At 44.4% G+C, this 26,204-nt stretch overlaps 1 protein-coding gene across 2 annotated transcripts in view; it reads left to right on the top strand.

Annotated features, from left to right (window-relative positions):
- The window catches only part of LOC142586936 (stomatin-like protein 1), a 92,155-nt gene that overhangs the window by 25,430 nt on the left and 40,521 nt on the right, over positions 1-26,204 (top strand). For both annotated transcript variants that reach the window (XM_075697814.1, XM_075697819.1), the window contains exon 6: positions 1,488-1,543. In XM_075697814.1, coding sequence (XP_075553929.1) covers positions 1,488-1,543 — 56 coding nt within the window. The remainder of the gene's footprint in view (positions 1-1,487; positions 1,544-26,204) is intronic.

The following is a 26,204-nucleotide window of genomic DNA, read 5'->3' as shown; positions in this document are numbered from 1 at the left end:
AAACAAACAATGAAAAAAACAGTTTTATAGTGGTTTCTATGTAGCACAAAGCATTTGAGGTTTCGTGTCTGAGCAAAAATTTACATTTACACAAGGGCTTCCAAGTGTCTCTTCATACGCCTTTGCAGAAGCTATCTCTCACTGACCAACATGCACATTGTCACAAAGGTGTTAAAGGGCCAGTAAACAACCCACGGTATGAACATTTTTGACAAGCGGACAATTATCAACTACAGCGGGTGAGGCTTGGCGAGGCCTGGTGGCCTTGCACACCAACTTGTTCAGGTTGTACACACAAACGCAGCCCAGGGCTTCACCCCCTCCCCCCTAGCTATTAGCCTGAATGTGAGGCAGTGAAGGCTTTAAAGAGTAGAGAAGGATATGGGATGGAGGTGGAGGGTAACAGCCAGCAGGTTTGCACCTCCTCCCCTCCCCCTACCCCTGCACATGCCTAGGATGACATTATATTTTAAAATGTGAGTGTATTTCCCGTTGAACTACTGTTCTTGACACTTCACATGTTTTTAGCTGCCAAAACACCTGAACAGTGCGCCACTGACTTGGAAATCATGCGAGCATTGAAGATTTGTCATTCAAAAAAGGTAATGGCGAAAGAATGCAAAGATCTTTGTCATGCAAAGGCAGAGGCTGCAATGGAGCAGCATGAAGCTACAGTTGAAGTGTTGCAGGCTACAACTAAGCAGCAAAGTCAAAGAATAAACAATGGCCATTTATAGTGTACATCTGCTGCAAATTAACTTCAACCTTCGGTTCTGGAAAACTTTCGCCATGCCTGTAGTGTGCGTGATAGACTGTTGTGCTCACAAATAATATTGTTACTCATAAAAGTTACTCCAAAGTACTACTTGCAAGAAAATAATTCAAATAACACCTTTGTGGGATTCTGACAGAAAATGTCTCACAGTGTGTTGTGTGAAAAATGGGAGGTTCTTTCAATGCAAATACCTCTAGAGAAATCATTGACTGACAGCATTCTTCAAATGTGGTCGCATTACATCTCTCAGGTGATAAGCCAAAATGTCTAGATTTTTCTCTTACTTTATTTTCGTACATGTGTGGTGGCTAGCACAACCGCTAGCTGCCCACCAGTCAAATGTACCACTTTTTTTCACTGTTGAATTGTTGAGTATTTTGAAATTATCATGCACATAAATTTCAATCTAAGCAAGTGCAAAGTAGCTTATTGCTATAATAAATATTTAAATTTACTGTGCATACATGCAAGCCTGATAACCAGATTTGTGCAAATTTTGCCCTTTGGTGCATTGAAAAGAAAGGCTTGTAGTCTAAACACCTGTGTGGAATTTTTGGTATATTAACAAAATAAAATTTGCATTTTTGAAGTAGTAGTGCAAATTAGGTGTAATTTTTTTCTCCACCTAATTTTTTATTAATTTCTATGTGGTGATGGGATGTGTATTGAGCACAATTTTTTCATGTTGTGCCTCTCATTTTATTTGTTATAGACCAAGCTGAATGAAACAATCCTTCCATGGGGGCTGGAGGTCATCAAGGTTACTCTGTAAGTGTGCTTTACTCTACGTAGCTGTAAAATGTGATATCTTCATAGTGGTTATTTGTTTGTTTGTTTGTTTGTTTGTTTGTTTTTCAGAATTGATAAGCATAAGTTGCTGTCACTGAACATCATAAAAACGAAAGAATGGATATCAGTCGCACAAGTAAACCAGAAAAATCAGTACCTGGCATACAGTTTTTAGCAAACCAAAAGCAAGAATGTAGCTGTAATGTTGACTCAGCTTTTAACAAGGGATCTGCCTACACTGAGAGCCAAAATAGTACACTTTCAGACACATGTAAACAATAGTCATTACATTCATAGGTGCATTTGCAATATCTGTTTATTTAAATCAGTATAATGCTGTCAAAACAAAAGTGTTGTTATGATGCATGCATTTTTATGAAAAATCATTACTGAACTCTGGGAACTAGTTGTACCTGCTGTCCCAGTTGTGAAACTAAGGTGGTATGTTGAGTACATGCCCCTTGAAAAAATAGTTGAGTATTAAAAGGCAGAAGTAAAAATGCAAGAAAATGAAAAGAATGAAAGATAATATGTAGTACAACTCCTAAAAGTGAGAAAAATGTTGGCTAAAGAATCCGCACCTTTATTATATTGAACGAGCCACATATTAACTTGTGAGACCCAGGAAATGGTTCAGTTGTGCACCTAGTTCCTTGGGCTCCACACATTGATGATCCTTACTACTGTAGCTTTCTAAGTATACATTTGACTTCTAAAAATTAAATCTTCATAGGACCAATGAAATTGATCAAATTATCTGCTCGGTTAAAATTATAATGAAGAAAAAAAAACATCCAGACACACCACTGCTTCAATTCGTAGTATTTACTTGATTTTAACATGGCCCAGGTCTAACATGCACCAAGTTTTTATGGGTCCATAGTAGAAAACAGTGCGCACTGATCTCTAACCCACGTTCGATTTTATAACAAAAGAGATAAGAATAGTATGCCTTTGATACTGGCAATTTGAAATTTGAAACGTGTAGAGTTTGCCTTCTTATAATGGAAATTTATTTACATCTAATGTTCATTGTCATCAGTCTCGTACAGCTTTTTATCACTGTTCATGCACCACAACATGTCACCCTCCTCGTGAATTACATTTGGTACTGTGCATTTTTCAAACTGCTCCGCTACAATCGCAAACAGGATGGTGGCCCGCACCTACACTAACAACTTTGCCAGTTAGTTCTGCGGCACTTACAGGATCAGGACCACCAAAAACATGTGACGCAACTGTCTGGCCACAAACTTATCTTTTGAATGGGCTTTCATAATTGAAGCCTCAAAGCAATGCCATTGTTGCCATCCTACACGAAAACTTAAAGCTTCCATCTTGTGATGGCAGTGGCAATGACACTTGCTCTGAGGATAAGCTGTTGCTAACATCACGAATGTGGTTTCTGTCTCATGTCCAATTGTAACACTCAGGCAATTTTCTGACCAGTTTTCATGATAAAAAAAAAAGGTTCGCATTAAAAACGAGTAAATACATAATCACTCATTACGAGCTGTTGTTTTCACCTTGACATCTGCTAAGGGCAACCTGGAAATCACTGTTTTAGACGGGATATAATGTGTCTTTAATGCGTCCACTCTACCCTAGCAGCACCAAAACAAACAGTGCAGCCATTGGAGTCACGATTGATGACACTATTGGTACAGTGGCTAGAATGGAAAAGTTTGACGAGCGGCATGCAGCGCCTACAGGGTGCATTGAAGCCGCCTGCAGGGAGCCGCGAGGGGGGAGGGGGCGCGGGCTGACGTTTTCATGTCAGCATGCGTGGGATGTCTAAGTGCCGATATTAAGGGTTTCAGGAATGGGGCTGAAGTTATCCTATTAGGTGACATGGATGCCCACATACAGGATTTAGATGGCTGTACCGACAACAACGGGATGTCAATGCTAGATCTTTGTGAGCAACATAACCTTGTTATTGTGAATACAGGGCCTAAGTATGACGGGCAGACCACATGGGATGTGGAAAACTGGCAATCAACCATTGATTACTGTTTGATGACAGAAGGAATTCATGATAGGTTGAGAGAAAGGGTCGTTGATGAGGAAGGGTATAGCAGCATAGGGAGTGGCCATAAACGCATGATTTTGAAAATGTGATATGTAGTTGGGAAAGAGAGCAAGGAGTGCGAAATAGCCAGTCCAAATTTGAATGCTGAACAAATAACAAATATAGTCACTAGAGTTGAGGAAGAACTTGGCAAATGGCCAAATAAATACTGGGAATATAGTGAGCTTCTAAGTGTAATAACGACAGAAATACGTAAAGGGAAACATGTTCATTGGAAAGGAAAAAAGAAACCGAAAAGCTGGTGGAACAGGGAGATACGAGAAGTGATCGCCGAACGACAGAAAGCATTCCGAGAGCACAGGCAGGCAAAGAAGGTGCAGTTGCCGCATGATGAAGCAACTAGTAAATGGTAAATATACCGGGAGAAAAAGTCTATGGTTCAAATACTGGTGCAAGCAAAATTAGAAGGTGAAAGTGAACGTTGGTTGTTAGGAATACGTGAGGAAAAGAAGGCCGCACCTAGAATATTTTGGAACCGCATAAACTTATTAGGCAGGATGTCTGGAACAATACAACAACATAGCCTAGACAAAGATCAAAACAAACTGGAAGGGGACGTGGCATTGAATTGCATCCGAAAAATAACAGCCAAATCTTTGCAAGGCAATGATGAGGTTTTACTTGAAAAAAAAAAAAAAAGAGTATGAAAGAGAACCAGATGGAAAAGGAGTTGGTGCTGACAAGTTTCAACTGGAAGAAAGCTGAAGAGAAAATTCCTAAGCGCACAGCCACAGGGCTAGATGAGGTTCTCGTTAGGCTGATTGATGAACTAGGTCCAAAAAGTAAAGAAGCTTTGTTGAAAGCAGTAGAAAAATGTTTAAAAGATAGGTGCATACCAGGCAGTTGGTGACAAAGTAGAATGAGTTTAATTTATGAAGGTAAGGCAGAGAAAGATAGAATTCACTCAATAGACTGTTGACCATTGCATTGGTAATATACAGGTCAGCAATGCAGGCAATTAAATTAAAGCTGCAAGCATGGGCAGAGAACAATGGCATATTGGGAGAACTTCAGAATGGCTTCAGAATAGGTAGACATTTGGATGATAATTTATTTGTCCTTACTCAGTCTATTGAAATATCCAGAGTAGAAAGGAGGCCATTATATGTGACCTTTTGGACATTACAGGAGTGTATGACAATGCAGACCGCAACATTTTCTGGGATATTCTGGAAGGGGAAGGCTTGGGTGACTATTGTATACAGCTTTTGAGAGAGATTTACCTAGAAAGTACTGTTTGCGTTGAATGGGAAGGGATGAGGAGCGAGGAGAAAGTTGATCTCCACAAGGGACTGAGGCAGTGTTGCTCTTTATCCCCACTACTGTTTATGATTTACATGGTGAGGACGGAAAGGGTGCTAGAGGAAAGTAATATCGGGTTTAATCTCTCATACAAACAGGTGGGTACAGTAGTGAAGCAGCAGCTTCCAGGTTTGTTTTATGTGGACAACATTGTGTTGCTAGCTAACAAGCTAAGTGATATGCAACGTCTTAATATCTGTGGACAGGAAGGCGAGAATTTAGGTCTGAAATTTAGCGTTAAAAAATCGGGTGTTATGCTATTCAATGAACACAGTGAACAGACAGTGTCAACACATGGCCAGGAAATACCTAACTTAAAAGAATATAAACACCTTGGTATATGGATAAACGAAGGCAATAGATACATATATGGAAACACGAGAAAAAACAATAACAGCAAAGGGGAAGAGAAATTTGGCCATAATGAAACACATAGCTCTATGGGGATACAATAGGTACGAGGTGCTCTGGGGTATGTGGAAAGGTGTAATGGTTCCAGTACTTACATTTCGAAATGCAGTTGTTTGCTTGAAATCGGGGCTACTGTGAGGACTCGATGGCAACCAAAGGTCATTGGGACACCTCGCATTGGGCACTCATGGGAAGACTACAAATGAAGCTGTGTAGGGTGATATAGGCTGGCTGGACAAGCTTTGAAGCGAGAGAAGCTCGCAGTGCAATTGATTATAAAAAGCAACTGAGGAATATGGAAGAAATAAATGGGCCGGGAGGGTTTTCAAGTATTTGTACAGGAAAAACATTGATTCACAGTGCAGGAAAAGAACTAGGAAGCTTACCAGCAAGTATGCGAACTGTATGGTAAGCAATGTGGCAACAAAGAACATCAAGCGGAAAGTCAAAGAGGCTGACATAATCTCATAGGTGGTGGTTATGGAAAAGAAACCTGCTATGAGCAATTACTTAAGAGGAAAAAATGAAATTAGGAAAGAAACAATTTATGATAACTCAAAGGGAAGCTCATTACTTTTCGAAGCGAGATGAGGACGCCTTAGAGCACGCACTTATAAAGCAAGACATAAGAAGGAAGAAGCGTGTGCTTGCTGCGGCAAAGCTAGGGAAACGATGGAGCATGTTTTATTAGAATGTGAAGATATTTGCCCAGCGGTCGATTTAGGCATCTCTGGCCTCCTTGAAGCCCTTGGGTTCAGCAAAAGCAGGGGAAAAGTAAACGTGTGTAGTAGAGATTAGTAAACGGCGCTTGAAAAATTGGTGGAAAAAAAGTAGAGAAACGACAAACAACAGAGGCATGCAAAAACAAAGCTCACAATAGAGGTTCAGAAAGTTTAGTTATGGGAATTCATAGCGAGTTTCTTTTTTTCCTCTTTTTTTTCCTCTTTTTTTTCCCCCTTCTTTAACATATGTAGGACATTAGGCAATATAATAACAAGAGCTTAGTGGGACAACCCACCACCCTGTTCTAAAGGGGATGCTCATAGCATCCATCCATCCACGTCGCCTGGTGCAAGTCACACTGGCTCTGTGGCTTCAGTGACGCCACACGCCCTGACCTGTGGGAAGTAGCGCTCGTTTCCATTTCTGTTGCAGCAAGTCTGCATGTGTACTCATGGCAGGAAAACAGAGTCATTGTTTCGTGCCTGGATTCATGACGGGCTACAAGTCATCCAAAAAGAAACTGTCGTTATTTGGCGTTCTGAAAGACGATGCCATGTTTGCGCAGTGGCGGAGAGCGATCCCAAGTGCTGACAAGCAGCTCAAGGGGAACTCCACTGTGTGCGAGTTGCACTTTGACGAAAGATATATCTCCCGGTACTTTGTGCACACCGTAAACGGCGAAATCGTCTGCATTGATAGGGGTAGGCCTCTGTTGCTTCGAGGAGCTGTGCCAACGCAGTTTACTAATTTCCCGCATTACCTGTCGAAGAAACTGCCAGCAAGCAGGAAACGTGCAGCAAGGAGTGCAGCCCCAGCTCCATCCAGCAAGAAAAGTGCCAGACCGTTAGCCTGTGGGTATTGAGATCGAAGACCCCTCGTCCTCAATTTTATTTGAAGACTTGGCCCTACCGTCAGCTGCATGGGGGAAGCACACGCTGAGTGTTTTGCCCCTGACTGTAGCTTGCAGTGCGTGTCAGATTGTGCAGGATAAGCACGTCTTGTATGCAGATAAGTTAGTTCTATTTTCACAGGGGGTGAGCTCTGTGATGCAAGACGTTTTCGTCAGGGAGTGTAGCAGCAGGATGTAGCATGTGATAACCCTGCATTGCTTCTCAGAAAAGTTGATGCCATGAGCATTTCTCCAGGTGCTGGCACTGTACTCGAGTGTTCATTTGTGGTTGGCAATAAGAAGCTTATGCTTTCGGACACGGCCATATCGAGCCAGAAATGCCAGGGGTTCTCCACGGATGGCAAGGCTTGCATTACGTGCGAACATTTACGGAAAGCTTTTCTTAACCGAAGGTCAAGAAAACAGCGCAGCTTGACCGAAGCAACAGCAATTTCAAAGCATAGAAGAGCGCACGCACAAGCCACTTGTCAGCTGAAAGCCAAGCTGTCACTTTATACTAAAACTATTGAGAAACTGGAGAGCCAAAGTGCAGAACTTGAAGAGGGCAGCCTCGCAGACCCGTTACAAGCCCTTCCACCGAAGCAAAGACTTGCTGTTATGCAATGCTTTCAAGCCGCTCGCCGCAAATCAACAAAAGGTATGTAGTACAATCCGGTTTGGTTGCTGGATTGCGTAATAATGTGAATTAAAAGCCCAAGGCTCTACGAGCATGTCTAGCAAGAAGGCATACTCATTCTACTGAGCAGAAGCTCTTTGAAGGTGCACATTTGGAAATACAAGAGTGGGCTTGGCTTCAACCCTGCTATTATTGCAGTAATTGCAAGACAAACAAAATCCATGGAGGAATTCAAATGCCACGGTGGCCTGATTGTGGCCGAAATAAATCTGTCAGAGTTCATGAATGTTGGCGCAGGAGGGAAAGTGGAAGGCCTGGTGGACTTGTAAAGCAACAAGCATCTTCCCTGCAATCAAGGCCTCGTGATCATGTTTCTGCCTCTCACTGGTTCCTGGCACCAGATACTCAGAGTTTTCACTTGCAGGGGAAATGTGAAAGCTGCGCTTTTCTTCAAGATTTCAATAGAAGCCGTGTTGCTCACAGTAAAGGCTGGTCTGAAGGTGGATTATATCATGGCGGATGGAGCTTCATGGAGCTTCAGCGCCTTTTTGAGATTTCTGGCTCCTCGACGTCCGTAAAGCCATCTGCACCATATCCTGTTGACACTGGAAGATGCCTCTTCTTAATTTTGGATTTTTCACACCTGATAAAATGCACCTGAAGGTTCTTTTTACGTTGATAACATCAGAGCAGCACACAAATAGGGTAAGTGTCCAATTACCCTTAAAGGGATGCCACTCTTGCTCACATGAGCCCTAATATGAAAAGATGAACGTAAACCTTGCATTTCACCTTTTCAGTCCGCAGGTACTTCGTGGCCTGTTTTTCTACAAAAAGCAAATAAAGGAGCACTGGGGTGACCCCGCACCAACTCAAGCCTTTGTTCTGCTGATGTGGAAGCTAGTAAAAGCAATGACAGCATGGATTCCATCTGAAGGGCTGAAACCTGACTCTGCACATGAAAGGCACATCAAGGCTGTGTTAGACTACCTAAACCGATGGGATGCTCATGCGGAAACTTCACCAGCCAGATATGTTTCAGCAAGCACTGCTGAGGGGTTAAGGGTCACCCTTCAGGCTACGCTTGACCTGTACCTTCATGAGAAGCTTGGCTTTGAGTACCTGCTGACGTGCTGGCTGAGCCAAGACTTCCTCAAGAAATTGTTTGGTATCATTAGACAATTTTCTGGTCGCAACAACCATCCCACTCCTACCCAATTCTTGCTCACCGTGAACTGCCTTAGTTTTTAGGACTTGGTCAAAGCTCCCAGCAGTGGCAACTGTGAAGGAGGCGATCTGACATTTCTCCTCAGTAGTGAGGTTGCAAGCCATGAAATGGATGCATTGCTGGACAGTGGGTAGGTTAAAGAAGCTTTTCACATGATAAAGAAGTCCGCAATGCTCTCCGACCATGAGTACACTGAAAGATGAGTGATTCGCAGCTAGTCTTCTACATGGCAGGGAATGTTGCACGCAAAACAAGACTGCGTGCAAGGAATGCTTCGATGAGCTCCTTGTTTCTGCCGACGAAGCCACCGAACAGCTGGCGATGTTCACCAAGTTCTGTGACAATACCCTTCTGAGAAGCTCTTCTCATGTATAGACGCCCTTGAAATGACTTTTTCGATGTGGTTCAGTTACACCAAGCTACACAGTGACAGCTTGGAACAGCTTGTCTCCTGCCTGCAAAAAAGTGACATCGTACTAGGCTGTGCACAGCATGGCCTCAGCCTCACCAACCAGGTTACAAAATTCTGTTTGGTCACCCGTTTGCACTTCTACATGAAAGCACTCAACAAAGGGAGAGCATCTCTTTATCAGAGCTTAACTTAGCAGAGGCTGACAACGTTCTGTTTGAACTGCCTGTGAACTATTTAAACAAAATATTTTTTGTTCTCGTCAAAAAAAAAAAAAAGAAAGAAAAAGCAACAGCTCAGGTGCATCGCATAGCAAAATATCATCGATGACTGAGAATGGTTTGTTCTAAACGGATTCTAAGACACTCTTCAAAAAATGAGTTGTTTGCGTAAGCAGTGGGTTGAAAATAACATGTTTGCTTCCGAGTTACCCATGGGAATTTTCTTGCTTTGCGTTCGATAACCGGATAAAGCAAGCTGCGTTCTACCATCGGCACGCGCTCAGTCGAATTATTACCTCGGCGCCTTTTAGTTCGTAAGGGGTAATGCTACTCTATAGAAATTTGCAGCCATGAACGAAGAAGAATATATATATCGCAAAGCTTTCTTATTTGTTATTACGTGTTGGACTGCGCATGCAGATGATCGAATTCAATGCAGCACCCCTGCGCTGCGGCTGCTAGCTACTGTTGCGGCCGACGTGGATGGATGGATGGATGGATGGATGTTATGAACGTCCCCTTTGGAACAGGGTGGTGGGTTGCGCCACCAAGCTCTTGCTACTATGCTGCCTAATATCCTACCTAGGTTAACCAATGAAAAAAGAAAAAAAAAAAACACTATGAACTACCACGTCCAAATTTTTTTATCCCCTATTGCGAATTGTGCTTTTGTACGCCTCCATCTTTTGTCGTTTCCCTACTTTTCTTCCACCAATCCTCCAATCGCCTCTTACTAATGTCTATTGCGGACCTGTTTGCTTTACCACTGCTCTCGCTGAACCCAAGGGCTTCAAGGAGGCCAGTGGTGCCTAAATCGACCGCTGGGTAGACGTCTTCACATTCTAATAAAATATGCTCCGTCGTTTCCCTAGCTTTACTGCAGCAAGCACATGCTTCTTCTTCCTTCTTATATCTCGCTTTATAGGTGCCTGTTCTAAGGCATCCCGATCTCGCTTCGCAAAGTAATGAGCTTCCCTTTGAGTTATCATAAATGGTTTCTTTCCTGATTTCGTTTTTTCCTCTTAAGTAGTTATTCATGGCAGGTTTCTTTTCCATTGCCGCCACCCATGAGATTAATTCAGCCTCTCTGACTTTCCGCTTGACCTTCTTTGTAGCTGTGTTGCCCACCCCACAGGCCGCATACTTGCTGGTAAGCTTCCTAGTTCTTTTCCTCCACTGTGAATCAATGTTTTGCCTGTACAGATACCTGAACACTCTCCCAGCCCATTTACTTTCTTCCATATTCCTCAGCCGTTCTTCATACTCAATTTTACTGCGAGCTTCCCTCACTTCAAAACTAGTCCAGCCCATATCCCCCTGCGCAGCTTCATTTGTAGTCTTCCCGTGAGTGCCCAATGCGAGGCGACCCACTGACCTTTGTTTCCCGTCGAGTCCTGATTGTACCCCTGATTTAAAGCAAACAACCGCATTTCAAAAGTAAGTCCTGGAACCATTACCCCTTTCCACATACCTCGGAGGACCTCGTACCTATTGTATCCCCATAGCGCTCTGTGCTTCATTATGGCTGCATTTCTCTTCCCCTTGACTGTTATGGTTTTTTCCTGTGTTTCCATATATCCATTGCCTTCGTTTATCCATATACCAAGGTATTTATATTCTGTTACCCGAGGTATTTCTTGGCCCTGTATCTCCACTGTCTGTTCACTTTTTTCATTGAATACCATAACACCTGATTTTCTAACACTAAATTTCAAACCTAAATTGTTGCCTTCCTGTCCACAGATATTTGCCAGACGTTGCAAATCACTTTGCTTGTTTGTGAGCAACACAATGTCGTCTGCATAATATAAACCTGGGAGTTGCTGCTCTGTTACTGTACCTGCCTGTTTGTATGAGAGATTAAACCCGATATTACTTCCTTCTAGCGCCCTCTCCATCCTCACCATGTACATCGTAAACAGCAGCGGGGATAAAGGGCACCCCTGCCTCAGTCCCTTGTTGATATTGCCACGACAAACTTGGTGACATTCAAGTTGCGCGTCCTTTGCATTGGGCACTGTGCACGCCGTACAGTGGTGTTGTTCAGCAACAACAGGAAGCGATCTTCGTGGCACGGGCAGCCAGTTGGACCCGGCTCGCATGCGGCACGCGCCCGAGGTGTCACGCGAGAAGAAGAGGAAGACGGTTCGAGCCAGTTTGAGAACGCGACTGCCGCGGATTCCTGCACCACCACAGTGACTTTTACTTGTGGGCACAAGTTCGCCTTTAATAAATATCCTTGTTTTACTAACATCGTTACATTTCTGGTGGAGGTGCGGGGTATGAGTCGAAGCCCCACGAACGAAAGTCAGCGTAGCCCCGACAACCCGCGAGTCCATCTCGTGGAACTGACACCTGTACACCAGCGGACGAGCCGCCGTCTTCGAGGTGACTCGCCCGAATTCGGCCCTCTTCTCTTCTTGCCAAGAGAAACTCCCACAACGGACGCCGCCACAATGACTACCCAGGTAACACCGGCACAGCTAGTCGTAAGCCAACCTCGCAAGCCGCCAACATTCCATGGTGACTCGTTCGAAGACGTGGAAGATTGGTTGGAACTGTTCGAGAGAGTGGCGAGCTTTAATGAATGGAATGAGAGACAGAAGCTCCGTAACGTATATTTCGCGTTGGAAGACTTCGCAAAAACGTGGTATGAAAACCACGAACCCTCTTTGACCTCTTGGGAGGAATTTCGACGACAACTGCTAGCAACGTACGCCAGCACGGATCGTAAAGAAAAGGCTGAAATCGCACTTCAAGCCAGGAACCAGCTCACAAACGAGGAGATCGAAGAATACCTGTCGACGCGCCAAAGCCCCGTTACTCCTCGCCAACGTCAACCACGATCACCGTCGCCCATGCGCTACCGATCGCCTAGCCCACGCGCGTCTCCAAGATTGCCTAGGCGTCGTTCACCAAGCCCACACCAGGAAAACTAAAGCAAGCGACCTGTGGAGGTGAGGCCGCTGATAACCAGAGTGACGAAGATCCTCCAACGCGATTCCAGTGCGGTGATGAGATAATTCCAGTCTACAGGTGCAGGAACGAAACGATTACGTCAGATTTGCGGTTGATAATAGACGGATGCGAGCTGAATGCCTTAGTTGACACCGGCGCTGATTATTCGGTAGTAAGCTTCAAGATGGCGAAGCACCTTAAAAAAGTTGTGACGAAGTGGACTGGTCCGCAGATACGCACGGCAGGCGGCCATCTTATTACGCCCCTTGGCCGATCCACCGCAAGACTTACGATAAAAGGCTTTACTTACGTTTCTGACTTTATTGTACTGCCAGAATGTTCACGGGAACTTATATTGGGAATGGATTTTCTACAAGCTAACGGCGCCATAATTAACCTACGTAGGTCCAGTGTATCTTTCTCGACAAAACAAGCTATACCTGTGGAAGAATCGGAGGAGCGACGTCTCGCTGCACTGCGCGTCGTTGACGATGACGTAACTGTGCCGCCACGCTGCAGTATAATGGTTCTTGTGGAGAATGAAAGATTTTCCGACCGCGAAGGCATAGCGGATGGAAATATAGAGCTCCTTTTCAGCAAAGGTATTTGCGTGGCTCGGGGCCTTGTTCACTTAAGCGATGGCCGTGCAAATGTCGCACTTACAAATTTCGGTAATGAATTCCAACACATCGCACAAGGAACAGCTATTGCCTATTTCCACGAGTTCTGTGAAGCGACCGAATTATGCAGCCTAACTACGTCAACTGCCCTGCCAGGAACCTGCAGTGTCGACAGATCAATTACCGTCAACCCGAGACTCCCTGAAGCCCAAAAGAAACAGATATATGCCCTGATAAAGGATTTTTCTGACTGCTTCTCCACGTCCTCGAAGGTACGGCGCACGTCTGTTGCGAAGCACAGAATCATAACAGAGGACGCCACGAGACCGGTATGCCAGCACCCGTATCGAGTGTCACCAAAAGAAAGGGAGATCATCAAGAAGCAAGTAGAGGAGATGCTTTCAGATGACGTTATTCAGCCTTCCAGCAGTCCATGGGCGTCTCCGGTAGTGCTGGTTAAGAAAAAAGACAACACACTTCGATTCTGCGTCGACTACCGTAAACTGAACAGCGTAACCAAGCGAGATGTGTACCCCCTTCCGCGTATCGACGATACCTTAGATCGGCTCCGATGTGCAAAGTTTTTCTCGTCCCTGGATCTCAAGAGTGGATATTGGCAAATAGAGGTGGATGAACGGGACCGTGAAAAGACAGCATTCATGACCCCTGATGGCCTCTACGAATTTAAAGCACTTCCATTCGGCCTCTGTTCCGCACCCGCAACGTTCCAGCGAATGATGGACTCTGTGCTTGCAGGATTGAAATGGCAGTCATGCTTAGTGTAATTGGATGATGTGGTCGTATTTTCCACCACATTTGACCAACATCTAGAGCGCCTACGACTAGTATTAGAAGCTATTCGCACAGCAGACTTGACAATTAAGCCGGAAAAATGTCAATTCGGCTTCGATGAACTTCGGTTTCTCGGACACGTCATCAGTGCTGAAGGCGTCCGACCAGATCCCGAAAAGACAGCAGCTGTTGCGAGGTTCCCGACACCCACAGACAAAAAGTCAGTGCGACGTTTCTTGGGTTTATGCGCATACTACAGAAGATTTGTGGAAAACTTTTCAAACATTGCTGAGCCCCTTACAATACTGACAAGAGATGATCAACCTTTCATGTGGAAAAGCGAACAACAAGACGCCTTTGACGAGTTAAGGAAACGCCTGCAAGCTTCTCCAATCCTTGCCCATTTTGATGAGACAGCCGACACTGAAGTTCATACCGATGCGAGTAACGTCGGCCTCGGTGCCATACTAGTGCAGTGGAATAACGGCCAGGAGAAAGTAATTGCTTATGCCAGCCGTAAGCTCTCGAAAGCAGAGGCAAACTACTCCACAACCGAGAAAGAGTGCCTTGCAGTCATTTGGGCAATATGTAAATTTCGGCCCTACCTCTATGGTAGACCATTCAGAGCAGTCAGCGATCACCATTCGCTTTGCTGGCTGGCGAATCTCAAGGATCCATCTGGACGACTAGCAAGATGGAGCCTTAGGCTTCAAGAGTATGACATTACTGTCGTATACCGATCCGGGAGGAAACACAGCGATGCCGACTGCTTCACGCGCACCCGTCGAGACAACTGTGTCAGAAGAAGAGGATTTCCCGTTCCTTGGCATTGTTGACGCGTCACAAATTGCTCAACAACAACGAGATGACCCGGAATTGCTTCCACTTATACAGCGCCTGGAGGGACTGGACGTTCAACTGCCGCGTATTTTCTCTAGGGGGCTATCCTCGTTCTGTCTGCGAGGAAGTGTCCTCTACAAGAGAAACTTCGAGAACAGCGAGACGAAGTTTTTACTTGTCGTACCCACATCTATGCGAGAAGAAGTTTTGCATGCATGTCACGATGAGCCGATGTCTGGACACATGGGCGTGAGCCGTACAGTCGCTAGGATTCGTCTGAAATACTACTGGCCCAAGTTATTAGCCTCAGTGCAGCACTACGTCAAGACTTGTCGCGAGTGTCAAAGGCGTAAGACTCCATCCGTAAGACCGGCCGGCCTCCTCCAGCCAATAGAGCCACCAAAAGCCCCATTCCAACAAGATGGTATGGACCTCCTTGGACCCTTCCCAACATCATCTTTAGGCAAAAAGTGGATAGTTGTGGCCACGGACTATCTGACCCGTTACGCAGAAACTGATTCCCTGTACAATGCAACGGCTGTCGAAGTTGCAAAATTCTTTGTCCACAATATCGTGCTCAGGCATGGCGCTCCCGCAGTTGTTATTACCGATTGTGGAACGGCCTTTACTGCGGACCTAATGAAATGCTTGTTGCAAATGACACATACTGATCATAGGAAAACTACGGCGTACCACCCTCAGACAAACGGTTTAACTGAACGCCTTAACAGAACACTGACCGACATGCTTTCAATGTATGTCGACGTTGAACATAGGCTGTGGGACGAAATTTTGCCATACATCACCTTCGCATATAATACGGCCGTTCAGGAAACAACACGAGTCACCCCGTTTGAACTTGTATTCGGCCGAGCAGTAACCACAACTTTGGATGCTATGTTGCCGTTAGATGAAGAAAACCATAACTCATCTGACCTAGATGATTTCTTGCAACGAGCCGAGGAGGCACGACAGATGGCAAGGTACCGAATACGCCGCCAACAACGCAACGACTCCAGCCGGTACAACCGGCGCCGTAGTGAAGCTCATTACCAGCCCGGTGACAAGGTGTGGGTATGGACCCCAGTGCGACGCCGTGGACTATCTGAAAAGCTTCTGTGCCGATACTTCGGCCCTTACGAAATACTTCGTCGTATAAGCGACGTCACTTACGAAGTGAAATCCGCTGGACACGAGAGCCCAAGACGGCGCAACTCCACGGAAGTTGTGCATGTTGTCCGCATGAAACCCTACCAGGAGAGGTCGTGAACAACAACAACAACAAAAAAAAAGTGAGAGCCCACAGGAACCCCTACTTCCTCTCACGCATCGGGCCGATGCGGCAAGGAGGGGGATAATGCCACGACAAACTTGGTGACATTCAAGTTGCGCGTCCTTTGCATTGGGCACTGTGCACGCCGTACAGTGGTGTTGTTCAGCAACAACAGGAAGCGATCTTCGTGGCACGGGCAGCCAGTTGGACCCGGCTCGCATGCGGCACGCGCCCGAGGTGTCACGCGAGAAGAAGAGGAAGACGGTTCGAGCCAGTTTGAGAACGCGACTGCCGCGGATTCCTGCACCACCACAGTGACTTTTACTTGTGGGCACAAGTTCGCCTTTAATAAATATCCTTGTTTTACTAACATCGTTACAATATGAACTTTCTCCGCGCTCCTCATCCCTTCCCATTCAACGCAAACGGTATTTTCTAGGCAAATCTGTCTCAAAAGCTGTAGACAATCGTTACCTAAGCCTTCCCCTTCCAGAATATCCCACAAAATGTTGCGGTCTACGTTGTCGTAGGCTCCTGTAATGTCCAAAAAGGCCACATACAACGGTCTGCTTTCTGCTTTTGATATTTCAATACACTGAGTAAGAACAAACAAGTTATCATCCAAACGCCTACCTATTCTAAAGCCATTCTGAAGCTCTCCCAAAATGCCATTATTCTCTGCCCATGCTTGAAGCTTTCATTTGATTGCCTGCATTGCTAGCCTGTATATTACCGATGTAATGGTCAACGGTCTATACGAGTGAATTCTGTCTTTCTCCCCTTTACCTTTATAAATTAAATTCATTGTACGTGTAAACGTGTGGCAGTGCCCCCTGGCAGTTTCCTCCCAAAGCGTCACGCATGAGCCGGCGCATTCATCACACTTTCCAGTTTTAGCCACTGTACCATTGGGGTCAGATGCTTGCATGCTAACCAGCCAAGTTCGAGTTGTCTAATGAGGGTCAATTTCTGGATTGACATAACTAAAGTGCTGGCCCATTAAAATGTATGGCCACTGGCCGGGGCATTGATTGAGATTGAATTAACCAAAGATTTGAATAATGGAAGTATACTTATGGCTTTCAGATGGCTCCAACCAAAAAAAATAGTTGACAGTCACTTTAGCACACGCTAAAGAGGATGAAGGCGAAAGCCTGCGTGCCCACGAGGCATTAATTAAATTACTTGACATTCTTATTCGAATGCAGTGTTACTTCCTGTTACGTACTTGTTTTCTGCCACCAACGGTTGTGGGTTCGAGTGCCTTAATTAACAGTATCTTAATTATATTTGCCTTAATCAACAGCAAAGGTCGCGGGTTCAACCATCAACGGTGGCACCATCAATTTTGCTCCCACCAAAAATCAAGGGTTTGAGTGCCTTAATTAACTTTGCCTTAATTAACACCAAAGGTCAAGCGCTTGACTCCCACCAAGGGTCTTGGGTTCGAGTGCAGTAATTAACGTCAAAGTTCGTGGGTACAACTCCAACCAAAAATAACGGGTTCGAGTGTCTTAATTAACTATATATTAATTATCTTTGCCTAACTTAGCTTTGCTTTAATGTAACACCAAAGGTAGTGGGTTCGACCATCAATAGTGACACCATCAATTTTGGTGCCATTTAATTTGGTCCCACCAAAGGCCGAGGGTTCGACTCCTTCCAAAGTTCATCGGTTCGAGTGCCTTAAATAACTTTCCTTATTTAACACCAAAGGTTGGAGGTTCAACTCCCACCCTCGCCCACCTCAGCAACACAAGAACGATGTCAATACGTTCTCCAGACAAAGAAACCTCTCCCATAGCCAAACACTCAGAAGACACAGACCATGAAATTCTTAGAACAGAGACCGACCAACAAAAGTGACAGCTTAAACCATTCCAAAGAAAACTTACCATCAGGCTATATTCACAATGTAAACTCAGAACCATCTCAGACTGTGCCCAGCCTACCACCCTTCAGTAGCCAAAAAGAATTCAACACCCCCACTCCCCCACCTCGACCAGGAAAGCTTAAAAGTTGCGCCTCGACATCCCCGTCGTCACTCCGTCCTGAAGAAGAAGCCGAGTTGGTTCCGAAACGTTGGGAAAATAACCTTATTTTTTGGTTGGAGCCACTTGAAAGTCATAATTAATCCAACCAGACAGGCAATTCTGTCAAAATGTTTAGCCTCAAGTCTATATGGAACTCTAATGTATTGATTTTTCTTTGCACACATTTGGTTTGCCATGACACTACAGAATACCTGACAACACATCACACCATGTGATTACACATTTGGGTGCCATATGCATATACCAGCACCATCATTTAGGGGGCATGCAGAGAGATTTAGAGCATTGGAGAACTACATCATCAGCTGCTTCCTAGAGCTCTACTTCACCATGCTTCATGCTCAGCTATGCATGCACCATCCAGTGCTTGCGTGTTAAGCTGCAGTACTCTCATGTATGTCTTCTACAATTTCTTATAACATTTTTTGATGATGTGATGGCTGCACTTCTTCTATATTGAAATAGCTAATAGAATCAGTTTACATGGGTAGCTGTGTGCATGAAGTCAGTTCCAAGCATAACATTCTTATGTTCGTGTTTGATGATCATAGTAAGTGCCATTTTCTCAAGACACAGCCAACCAAATTAGTAATAGTAGAGCGAGAGCAATAGGATTTCTTAAAGTGCTCTAGGTTTAACATAATGAACGAGAAGAAAAGGGGGTTAACCGAGGGGTTCGATTTTATTAGTCATATCATGAGAAGCCAACACTGACACCAAGGACAACATAGGGGAAATTACTTGTGCTTAATAAATGAATATAAGGAAACGATAAATTAATGGAAATTAAAGTGGATGAAAAAACAACTTGCTGCAGGTGGGAACCGAACCGAAGGTTCGGTTCCCACCTGCGAAGGTTGTGGGTTCGGTTCCCACCTGCGGCAAGTTGTTTTTTCAGCCACTTTAATTTCCATTAATTTATCGTTTTCTTATTTTCATTTATTAAGCACAAGTAATTTCCCCTATGTTGTCCTTGGTGTCAGGGTTTGTTGGCTTCTCATGATATGACTAGGTTTAACATAGTAACATAACATAACATTGAATATAACTTTCTGCTAGCGGCCCTCTCACTTGCCATCTTTTCACATACAAACTAATCCATGGCACATGCATGTGCAGTGTGGAGTAGCTAGCTAGCTAGATGGCAGAAAGGGTAGTGCTAATGATAAGATGGTAGTACTACACCAAACACTCTGTTGAATTGATAATTTCATTAAAGCAAGGGTTATGCCAGATGCTCTTTTTTTTTAAGTATACAGAATTTTCAAAAATAATCTGTGGCAGATAGCATAATTCTAATTCTTGAACTGGATTACACGAAAAGGCAAACAATATTTGCAGAAAAAAACAAAATATGTAATTAACTAATTAACAAAATTGCACTATTATAACTAATTACTTGACGGCATATATTGCAATATATTGTTATGGAGCAGTGGGGCGTAGTGTGACTATGAACAAAGATGATGATTTGGCGAAGCGAGCATGCAGGTGTTTCGGGCAGCCATCTTGTGCATCCAGTGTTGCTGCAATTTGTAAATACCTGTTCGTTAACTCAGGATGACACCAGTTTTGAGATAATCATTTCCATAGTGCGCAAGGAAGTACACTGGCATTCCAGTAAATTTTATAGTTCAATGTATAAAACAGTGTTTTTTTTTTATAAGTGGGACAACAGTGCATTCTTACCACAAGTTTGGCAGTGCATATCTCGAAACCCATGCCATCTTCAGAATTCGTTACACGTTGATATGCCTTACAAACTCACCCATTATAATTAGTAAGTTGCAACATGTGCTGTAATGTAATTTGTGAAGAACCTAATGAAATTTTTTTAATTAGTCCATCAGGAATTTTTATTTTTCATGGAAGTAATGCCTGTCTCTTAGAATTGTGCTATCTGCCATAGGTTATCTTGAAAAATAATGCATAGTCTAAAAGAAGCGCCTTATATATTTACTAGTCCATAAACCCCAGAAGCTTTTGAAAAATTTCTGCTGATTAATATATTAGTGAATACGCATCTATAATTGAACTCATGGGCTTGTACGGTGTAACATTCCATTTCATTTTCGTTTCATTTTTATCACTCATTACTAGAGACAGAGGTTTAGGCACTAAGGTATACTATTTTAGGCACCTATAACAGGCACTAAAGTTGTCGTGGAAGGCATATATAGGCACCGAATACTGTCTTTTAGGCATGTATAGGCTCAAAGAATGAGAACTTCTGCTGTGCATATGAGGCTGTGCATATGCTGTGCTGTGCTGTGCTGTGCAATATGCTGTGCATATTTTCTAAGGAACAGAGCCCACTAAACCACTGTTTCGTGAAATTCACTTTATTTTCTCAATATAACAGAATGAGGCAAGTTACATACGTTACAAGATTTATCTGAAATTTAGTGTGACTAGATGCCATGAAAACAGTTGTGAAAGCAGTGACAGACAAGCACCATTTCAAGATTTGTGGGTTTCGTGTTGTGCCCTTTTTTTTACTGAGTTTGTGTACAGAAAAGGAACACATGGTGCACGTATTTGTATTTTGGAACGTTCAGTGAGCCAACACCCTCTATAAATCCAGCATGCTCACTGCTCAGAACATTTAACAGTTTTTTTCTGTACTGAAAACCCGAATTTTTGTTCAAGACAGATTGAAGTTTCGAACTAACTCTATCAACAACAGGTCCATTGGGAATGATGGCAAACCTTTCCTGAACATCCAAAATGAGCCCCACATGCTTGGTCAGAGTTGCGCCCGAGCATTCATGTTTCTCGATGATGTTGGCTAAAAACGTGAAGTGGTCGCACAAGTATGCTAAGTCGCGTTCGAGTGTATCGTCGCATAGCGCAGTTTCTGCCCATCTCACAGTGATGCTCCCGTCTGCTGCAAAGCTGTTAACAGTGCTTACACCAGCAAAGTGTTTGTGGTAATTGGCCCAAGTTGCCCAGTGCATAACATGTTGATCAAAATAAGACTCGGACAAAACACAAAAAGAGGCTTTTTTTAGGCTATAGGAAGCAACATCGAAATTGGTATGTATAGGCACATTAAAAGTGCTGCTGAGATGTTTCTAGACTTGTAGTATGTGGTCATATGTTAAACAGGCATGATAAGGAAGTAAGGAAAAAATTGGCATTTTGCTAAAGTTCTGGTCTTACTCATCAGGCCGAGTCGCTGATGCCAGTGATAACAGTGGCATGACATGCTAAAAAATTAGTTGAAAATGATATGGTATTTGACACAGTACAGGCCGATGATTTTATTTATAGATGCTTACTGAGAAATATTTTTGCTGTCAGAAATATTTCAGAAGCTTCTGGTGTTTCTTCAACTGTTTAATATAGAACTCTCACTTTAATGAAATCCTCACTTTAGCAGAGTGTTAGTTTAGTAGCATGGTAACGACCGAGTCAGTTACAAAGTGCAAAAAGTATGGAAACTGAAATGGATTGTTAGAAAATACAGTCCCTGCATAAGACATGGGTAATAGCTCAGCATTGAAGCACATTGGCCATCATTATGAACAAAATGTTACATGATATTCGACATGCACGTACAGGAGAGAGAAAAGCTGTAGTGAAGACTGCATCTAGCGCCTAAGTTCTTCATCATATTGTGCTGTGCACATTATGAGTAGCAGCCAACTCTAGGCTTCCATCTTTTATTGACTTCCAATGCTGTATGGCAACATCTACTTGGTGCAGCAAGTATTTGAGAACAAAGTTACGCCCACACGCAAATAGACGCAGATACTGGGTACAGATAATTTATGACTATTTAACGTTGTGTACAGGTGGCCATGCATGCAATGAATGTCATCATTCAATGAAACCACTGAGAGCAGCAATCACAGACTCCACACACTGCCGAAATCGACCGCAGGCTGGGATGAGGTGTGTCTTCAGAACATTCGCCATTGCATCAACAATAGCTCCCCTGAGAGTCTCAAGGGTGTTGTGTGGGTGCCTATTGGACTCCCTCCCAACTACGCCCCATACGAAGTAGTCCATTGAGTTGAGATCTGGGGAGCTGGGAGGCCACATGTTTGGAGTAACATGGTCGTGGAGGTTTTCGACCATCCGTTCTTGTGTGGTATGGGCTGTGTGAGATGGTGCAGAGTCTTGCTGGAAAACGTATGGCCTCTCACGTGCTACAGCAGCAATCCAGGGCTTCACAACCATGTTCAATACCTCAATGTAAGCAACAGCGTTAACTCTGGCACCTTGGAGGAAAAAATGTGGAGGCATCACGTCTCCTTCACTGCTCACAACACCCAGGACCATCACTGATGCTGGAAATTTTGTGCACATGACAGTTGGAACGTCCTCGGGGCCTTTGCACAGCCACTGATCATTTTTGCTGTTCAGCTTCTGGTCCTGGACGAAGTTTTTTTAATCGGAGAAAAACCACAAAATTCCAGGGTCCTTTCGGTGTTTCAGTTTGGTCAGGAGACGCTTAGCCCTGGTCAGGTGGTTCTCCTTGGTTTTCTCAGACAAGAGCTGTCCTCTCCGCATAGCATAAGACTTGTAGCGAAGGTCCTCATGAACCACATGTCTGACAGTGGCCTCGTCAACCTCCACCTCCTTGGTGAGTGCTCTTATTGTCTTGCCAGGGTCTTCATCAATGATACCTTGGGCATGGCTAATGAACTCTGGTGTCTTAAGACTCTCAAAATGCTGACAATGTCGTTTCCTTTGTGAAATAGCGTCCACATCATCCCTTGGCAGCCTCCAGTTCTTTCCGAACTTTGAACAGGAATGAACGGGCAACCTTCAAGAATGTTGCGATCTCTGAATCAGGGTGCCCTGCAGCCAAGGACACGATAACTGCATGCCTCTTCATTTGCCGAGTTAGCTGAAGTTCTGCCATGGTTACCTGCAGCAAAAAAGTATTTGCAGCTATTATGTACCTAGAGGGTGGGGGTCACGAAATGTGTGTTCTCAAATACCTGCTGCACCCTATTACTGCAATGCACTCTCTTAGCAATATGTAAGGCTGTGATGAATGCTACAGTAACCACTGGCAGTACTGCTATGTCTTACCTGCAGTGGAAAAAAATGGAAAAAGCTTCTTTTTTCATATGTCACGCATCAAGAATCTTACCTAGCTGGCTTTTTTTTATTCCTTTCCGCTTGGCTTCAGGATTTGAACATGACACTCCCTCATTGTTTTTTTTTTTTCATGCCTTATATCTCCAAGGCACAGGGAGGTAAAATATAATCATGATAAGTAATATGTTCCTTATCAGAGCTAAAGTCAGGAAATTTCAAAACATGGTTAAGTTGATGGTTGTATCATGGTTCACCTGCTTGAGAACGAATATAAGAATAATGAGGTAGGAGAGAAGAGTGCAACAGCTAGACACTTGGAAGCAGAACAGCATAAAACTGTGGCTGCAGATGCCGACAAAGTAGTTTGAACTGTGCTCAGAATTCCTTCATTTGAATGGGCTAGTGGTCTAGTTGGTTAAACATGTTTGCATTGTGCTGTACTTGTGATTGTACTTGTGATTGTGGTTGTACTTGTCCAGCACTCTGGACAAGTCATGCACATGCCAGGCAGAGTGCTCAAAAACTTAAAAATTACACATAGATAGTAAACATTAGCACAACCATGCATAGCCATACCTAGTAAATATTTTCAGGAGGGGGTTTTGCATGGACAGTACATGGCAGCCATTTTGAAATATTCACTTAATTTTGCCTGTGAATCAAGCACATTTCTCAGGGTGTCTACCAACCGGGAAAGCCGGGAATACTCAGGGAAAACTCAGGGAATTCGTGCTTCTATCAGGGAAAATTAGCTGTAACCTTATTGAAAGGGAACGAAAGTCGTGTTAATGCTGGTTCCAGTAACAGGAATCGCAACGAATCGTCATTGACGCTGAGTCATCGGCACGAGGTATTGCCAGAGTAGTTAACGACCGATTTTCCGGACGCCCGATTTTTCAGACATGCCCGATAATTCGCACGGCTTTGCGGCACCACCACGTACTCCATATAGTCAATGTATATTGCCCTGACTGCATTTCTGAAATCGCATTATCAAAGCCGCCACCGCTGCCATTTTGATTATCTCGCCGCCTCGAACCGGCACTTTCCCACGCAGATCCGCTGGCAGCCGTAGTCACCACCCCGGCAGCGTTAGGCCTAGCTGCTTCTACGTTCGCTGTTAAGCTTCTTGCCATTCGGTGCCGTGTTTTTCATTGAAAGAATTCGCCGCTGTCAGCAATGGCACCGACTCCGCCTTTGTAATCCTCGCGATTGACTTCGAAGCTCGCAGAGCACAGCGCGTTGCGTTATGCCAGTCTCCGAAAGTTAGCTTCGCCTCCGTACAGCAATGTTAGGCGGTGAAGCATAACAAGCGTGGGAAGGGGCAATTGTCACGGGACACAGTATGTACTCCTTAATTATACACGCGTGCACCCCCGTGTCCTATCGCAGTACGAGCACCAATATGCTTAATAAGTGTACTGGCAGGCCTTAAGAGCTTTTTCGGACGTGCCTGTGTCTATTTTAGCCCTTAAGGGCAGTTAAAGACATGCATTCATTTTTTTCGGACTGCCAGATTTTTCGTATGTTATTGCGACCCCTAGGGAGTCCGTAAAATCGGACGTTGACTGTACAACTGACCAAGAGGATGCTTCAAATGATCCATGGGGTGAACGTGTGGCAGAAGAAGGATGAGTACAGAAAGGACCAACGCACCGAGGAATTAACGCGAAAGCTAGCGTGCCGCCGCCTCTTTGAAGGAGCTTGAGCTCAAAAAACAAAGTGTTGGCTGACGCCGAGATGCAGGTGTCCCACATCCAAACAAAAATAAACTCTTTAAAGCAGTGAAACCCAACACTGAGATGTTGTGTAGGGGCTGAGAGTATGTCAGGACAGTTGAGGTTGACTTCCCAGCTGCTGAGAGAGAATCTTAGTTGTGACAAAGTTCAGGCCTCATACCGAGGACCTTGCTATCAGTTGATAGAAATAGCTCATATTCAAAAATAATTTACTTATGTATGCATCTCCTTTTCATTTGTATTTGAAAATGTTTGACTCGATTTGGAATGGGTTTTACCATTTTTTTCGCTGTGCATTTTACTAACACCTTCCTTCTGTTTTCTTTTTAAATAAAATAGATATTACTCCTTACTATTCAAACTGGATTAAATCATTTTTTTCAACATGCTTACTAGAGAGTGACAGCTTCGGGCAACATGGTGCCAGCCTGTCTTGACGTAAAACAAAGTTCTGGCTCATTCAGGGAATGTTGCAAAGGTGCTCAAGGAAAACCTGGAAAACTTGGGAAATTTGGAAATGTCACATTGGTAGGCACCCTAATTGCTGACATATTACAGTACTATAAATATATTATGCATCTTTACATATACATACATATTGTTACGTGTAGCTGGAGCCCAATACTATATACAATTTATTTACAGGGAAGCTAACGGAAGGCCAATATGGCGACGCTATATCAAGCGGGCCCACGTCATCTTCTTCATCCTCAGTGCAGCCTCACTGTGCTGGCTGTTCCGTAGCATCACCCCCGGCGGTAGAAGCACTGTCCCGATGCTTAATCTACACATCCGCGGTGAAAGGTGTCTGGTATGGCTTTAGTCTCGCCACGTGAACGATGTCACTTGCAGCCGACGATGGCGCTGACAGGTCGTCGGGGATGACTTCATACGTGACATCGGTCACTTGTCGCAGCACACGGTATGGGTCAGTGTAGCGCGACAACAGCTTTTCGGAAAGGCCCACACGTCGAATGGGTGACCAGAGAAGCACCAGAGAACCCGGAGTAAAGTGCATGTCGCGATGGTGGCAATCATAGAGGCGTCTCTGATGCTGCTGTGAGGCCTCGAGGCGGGTGCGGGCGAGCTGGCCCGCGTGGTCGGCGTGTGCGATCGCGTCGCGGGCGTATTCAGTGGTTGAATGTGTGGCCGAGGGCAGCAAAGTGTCCAAGGGCAACGCGGGTTCTCGGCCATATAGGAGATAGAATGGTGAATAGCCGGCGGTGTCATGACGCGATGAATTATATGCGAACGTCACATATAGTAAGTGAAGATCCCAGTCGTGGTGGTCGGTCGGAACGTACTTTCAAAGCATGTCAGTAATGGTCCGGTTGAGGCGCTCCGTGAGGCCGTTGGTCTGTGGGTGCTAGGACGTGCTGAACTTATGCTTTGTCGAG

The sequence above is a fragment of the Dermacentor variabilis genome, chromosome 1, assembly GCF_050947875.1.
Source record: "Dermacentor variabilis isolate Ectoservices chromosome 1, ASM5094787v1, whole genome shotgun sequence".
NCBI lineage: Eukaryota > Metazoa > Arthropoda > Arachnida > Ixodida > Ixodidae > Dermacentor > Dermacentor variabilis.
The sequence above is the reverse complement of the archived record's forward strand: the minus strand, read 5'-3'. Positions and strand labels throughout refer to the sequence as shown.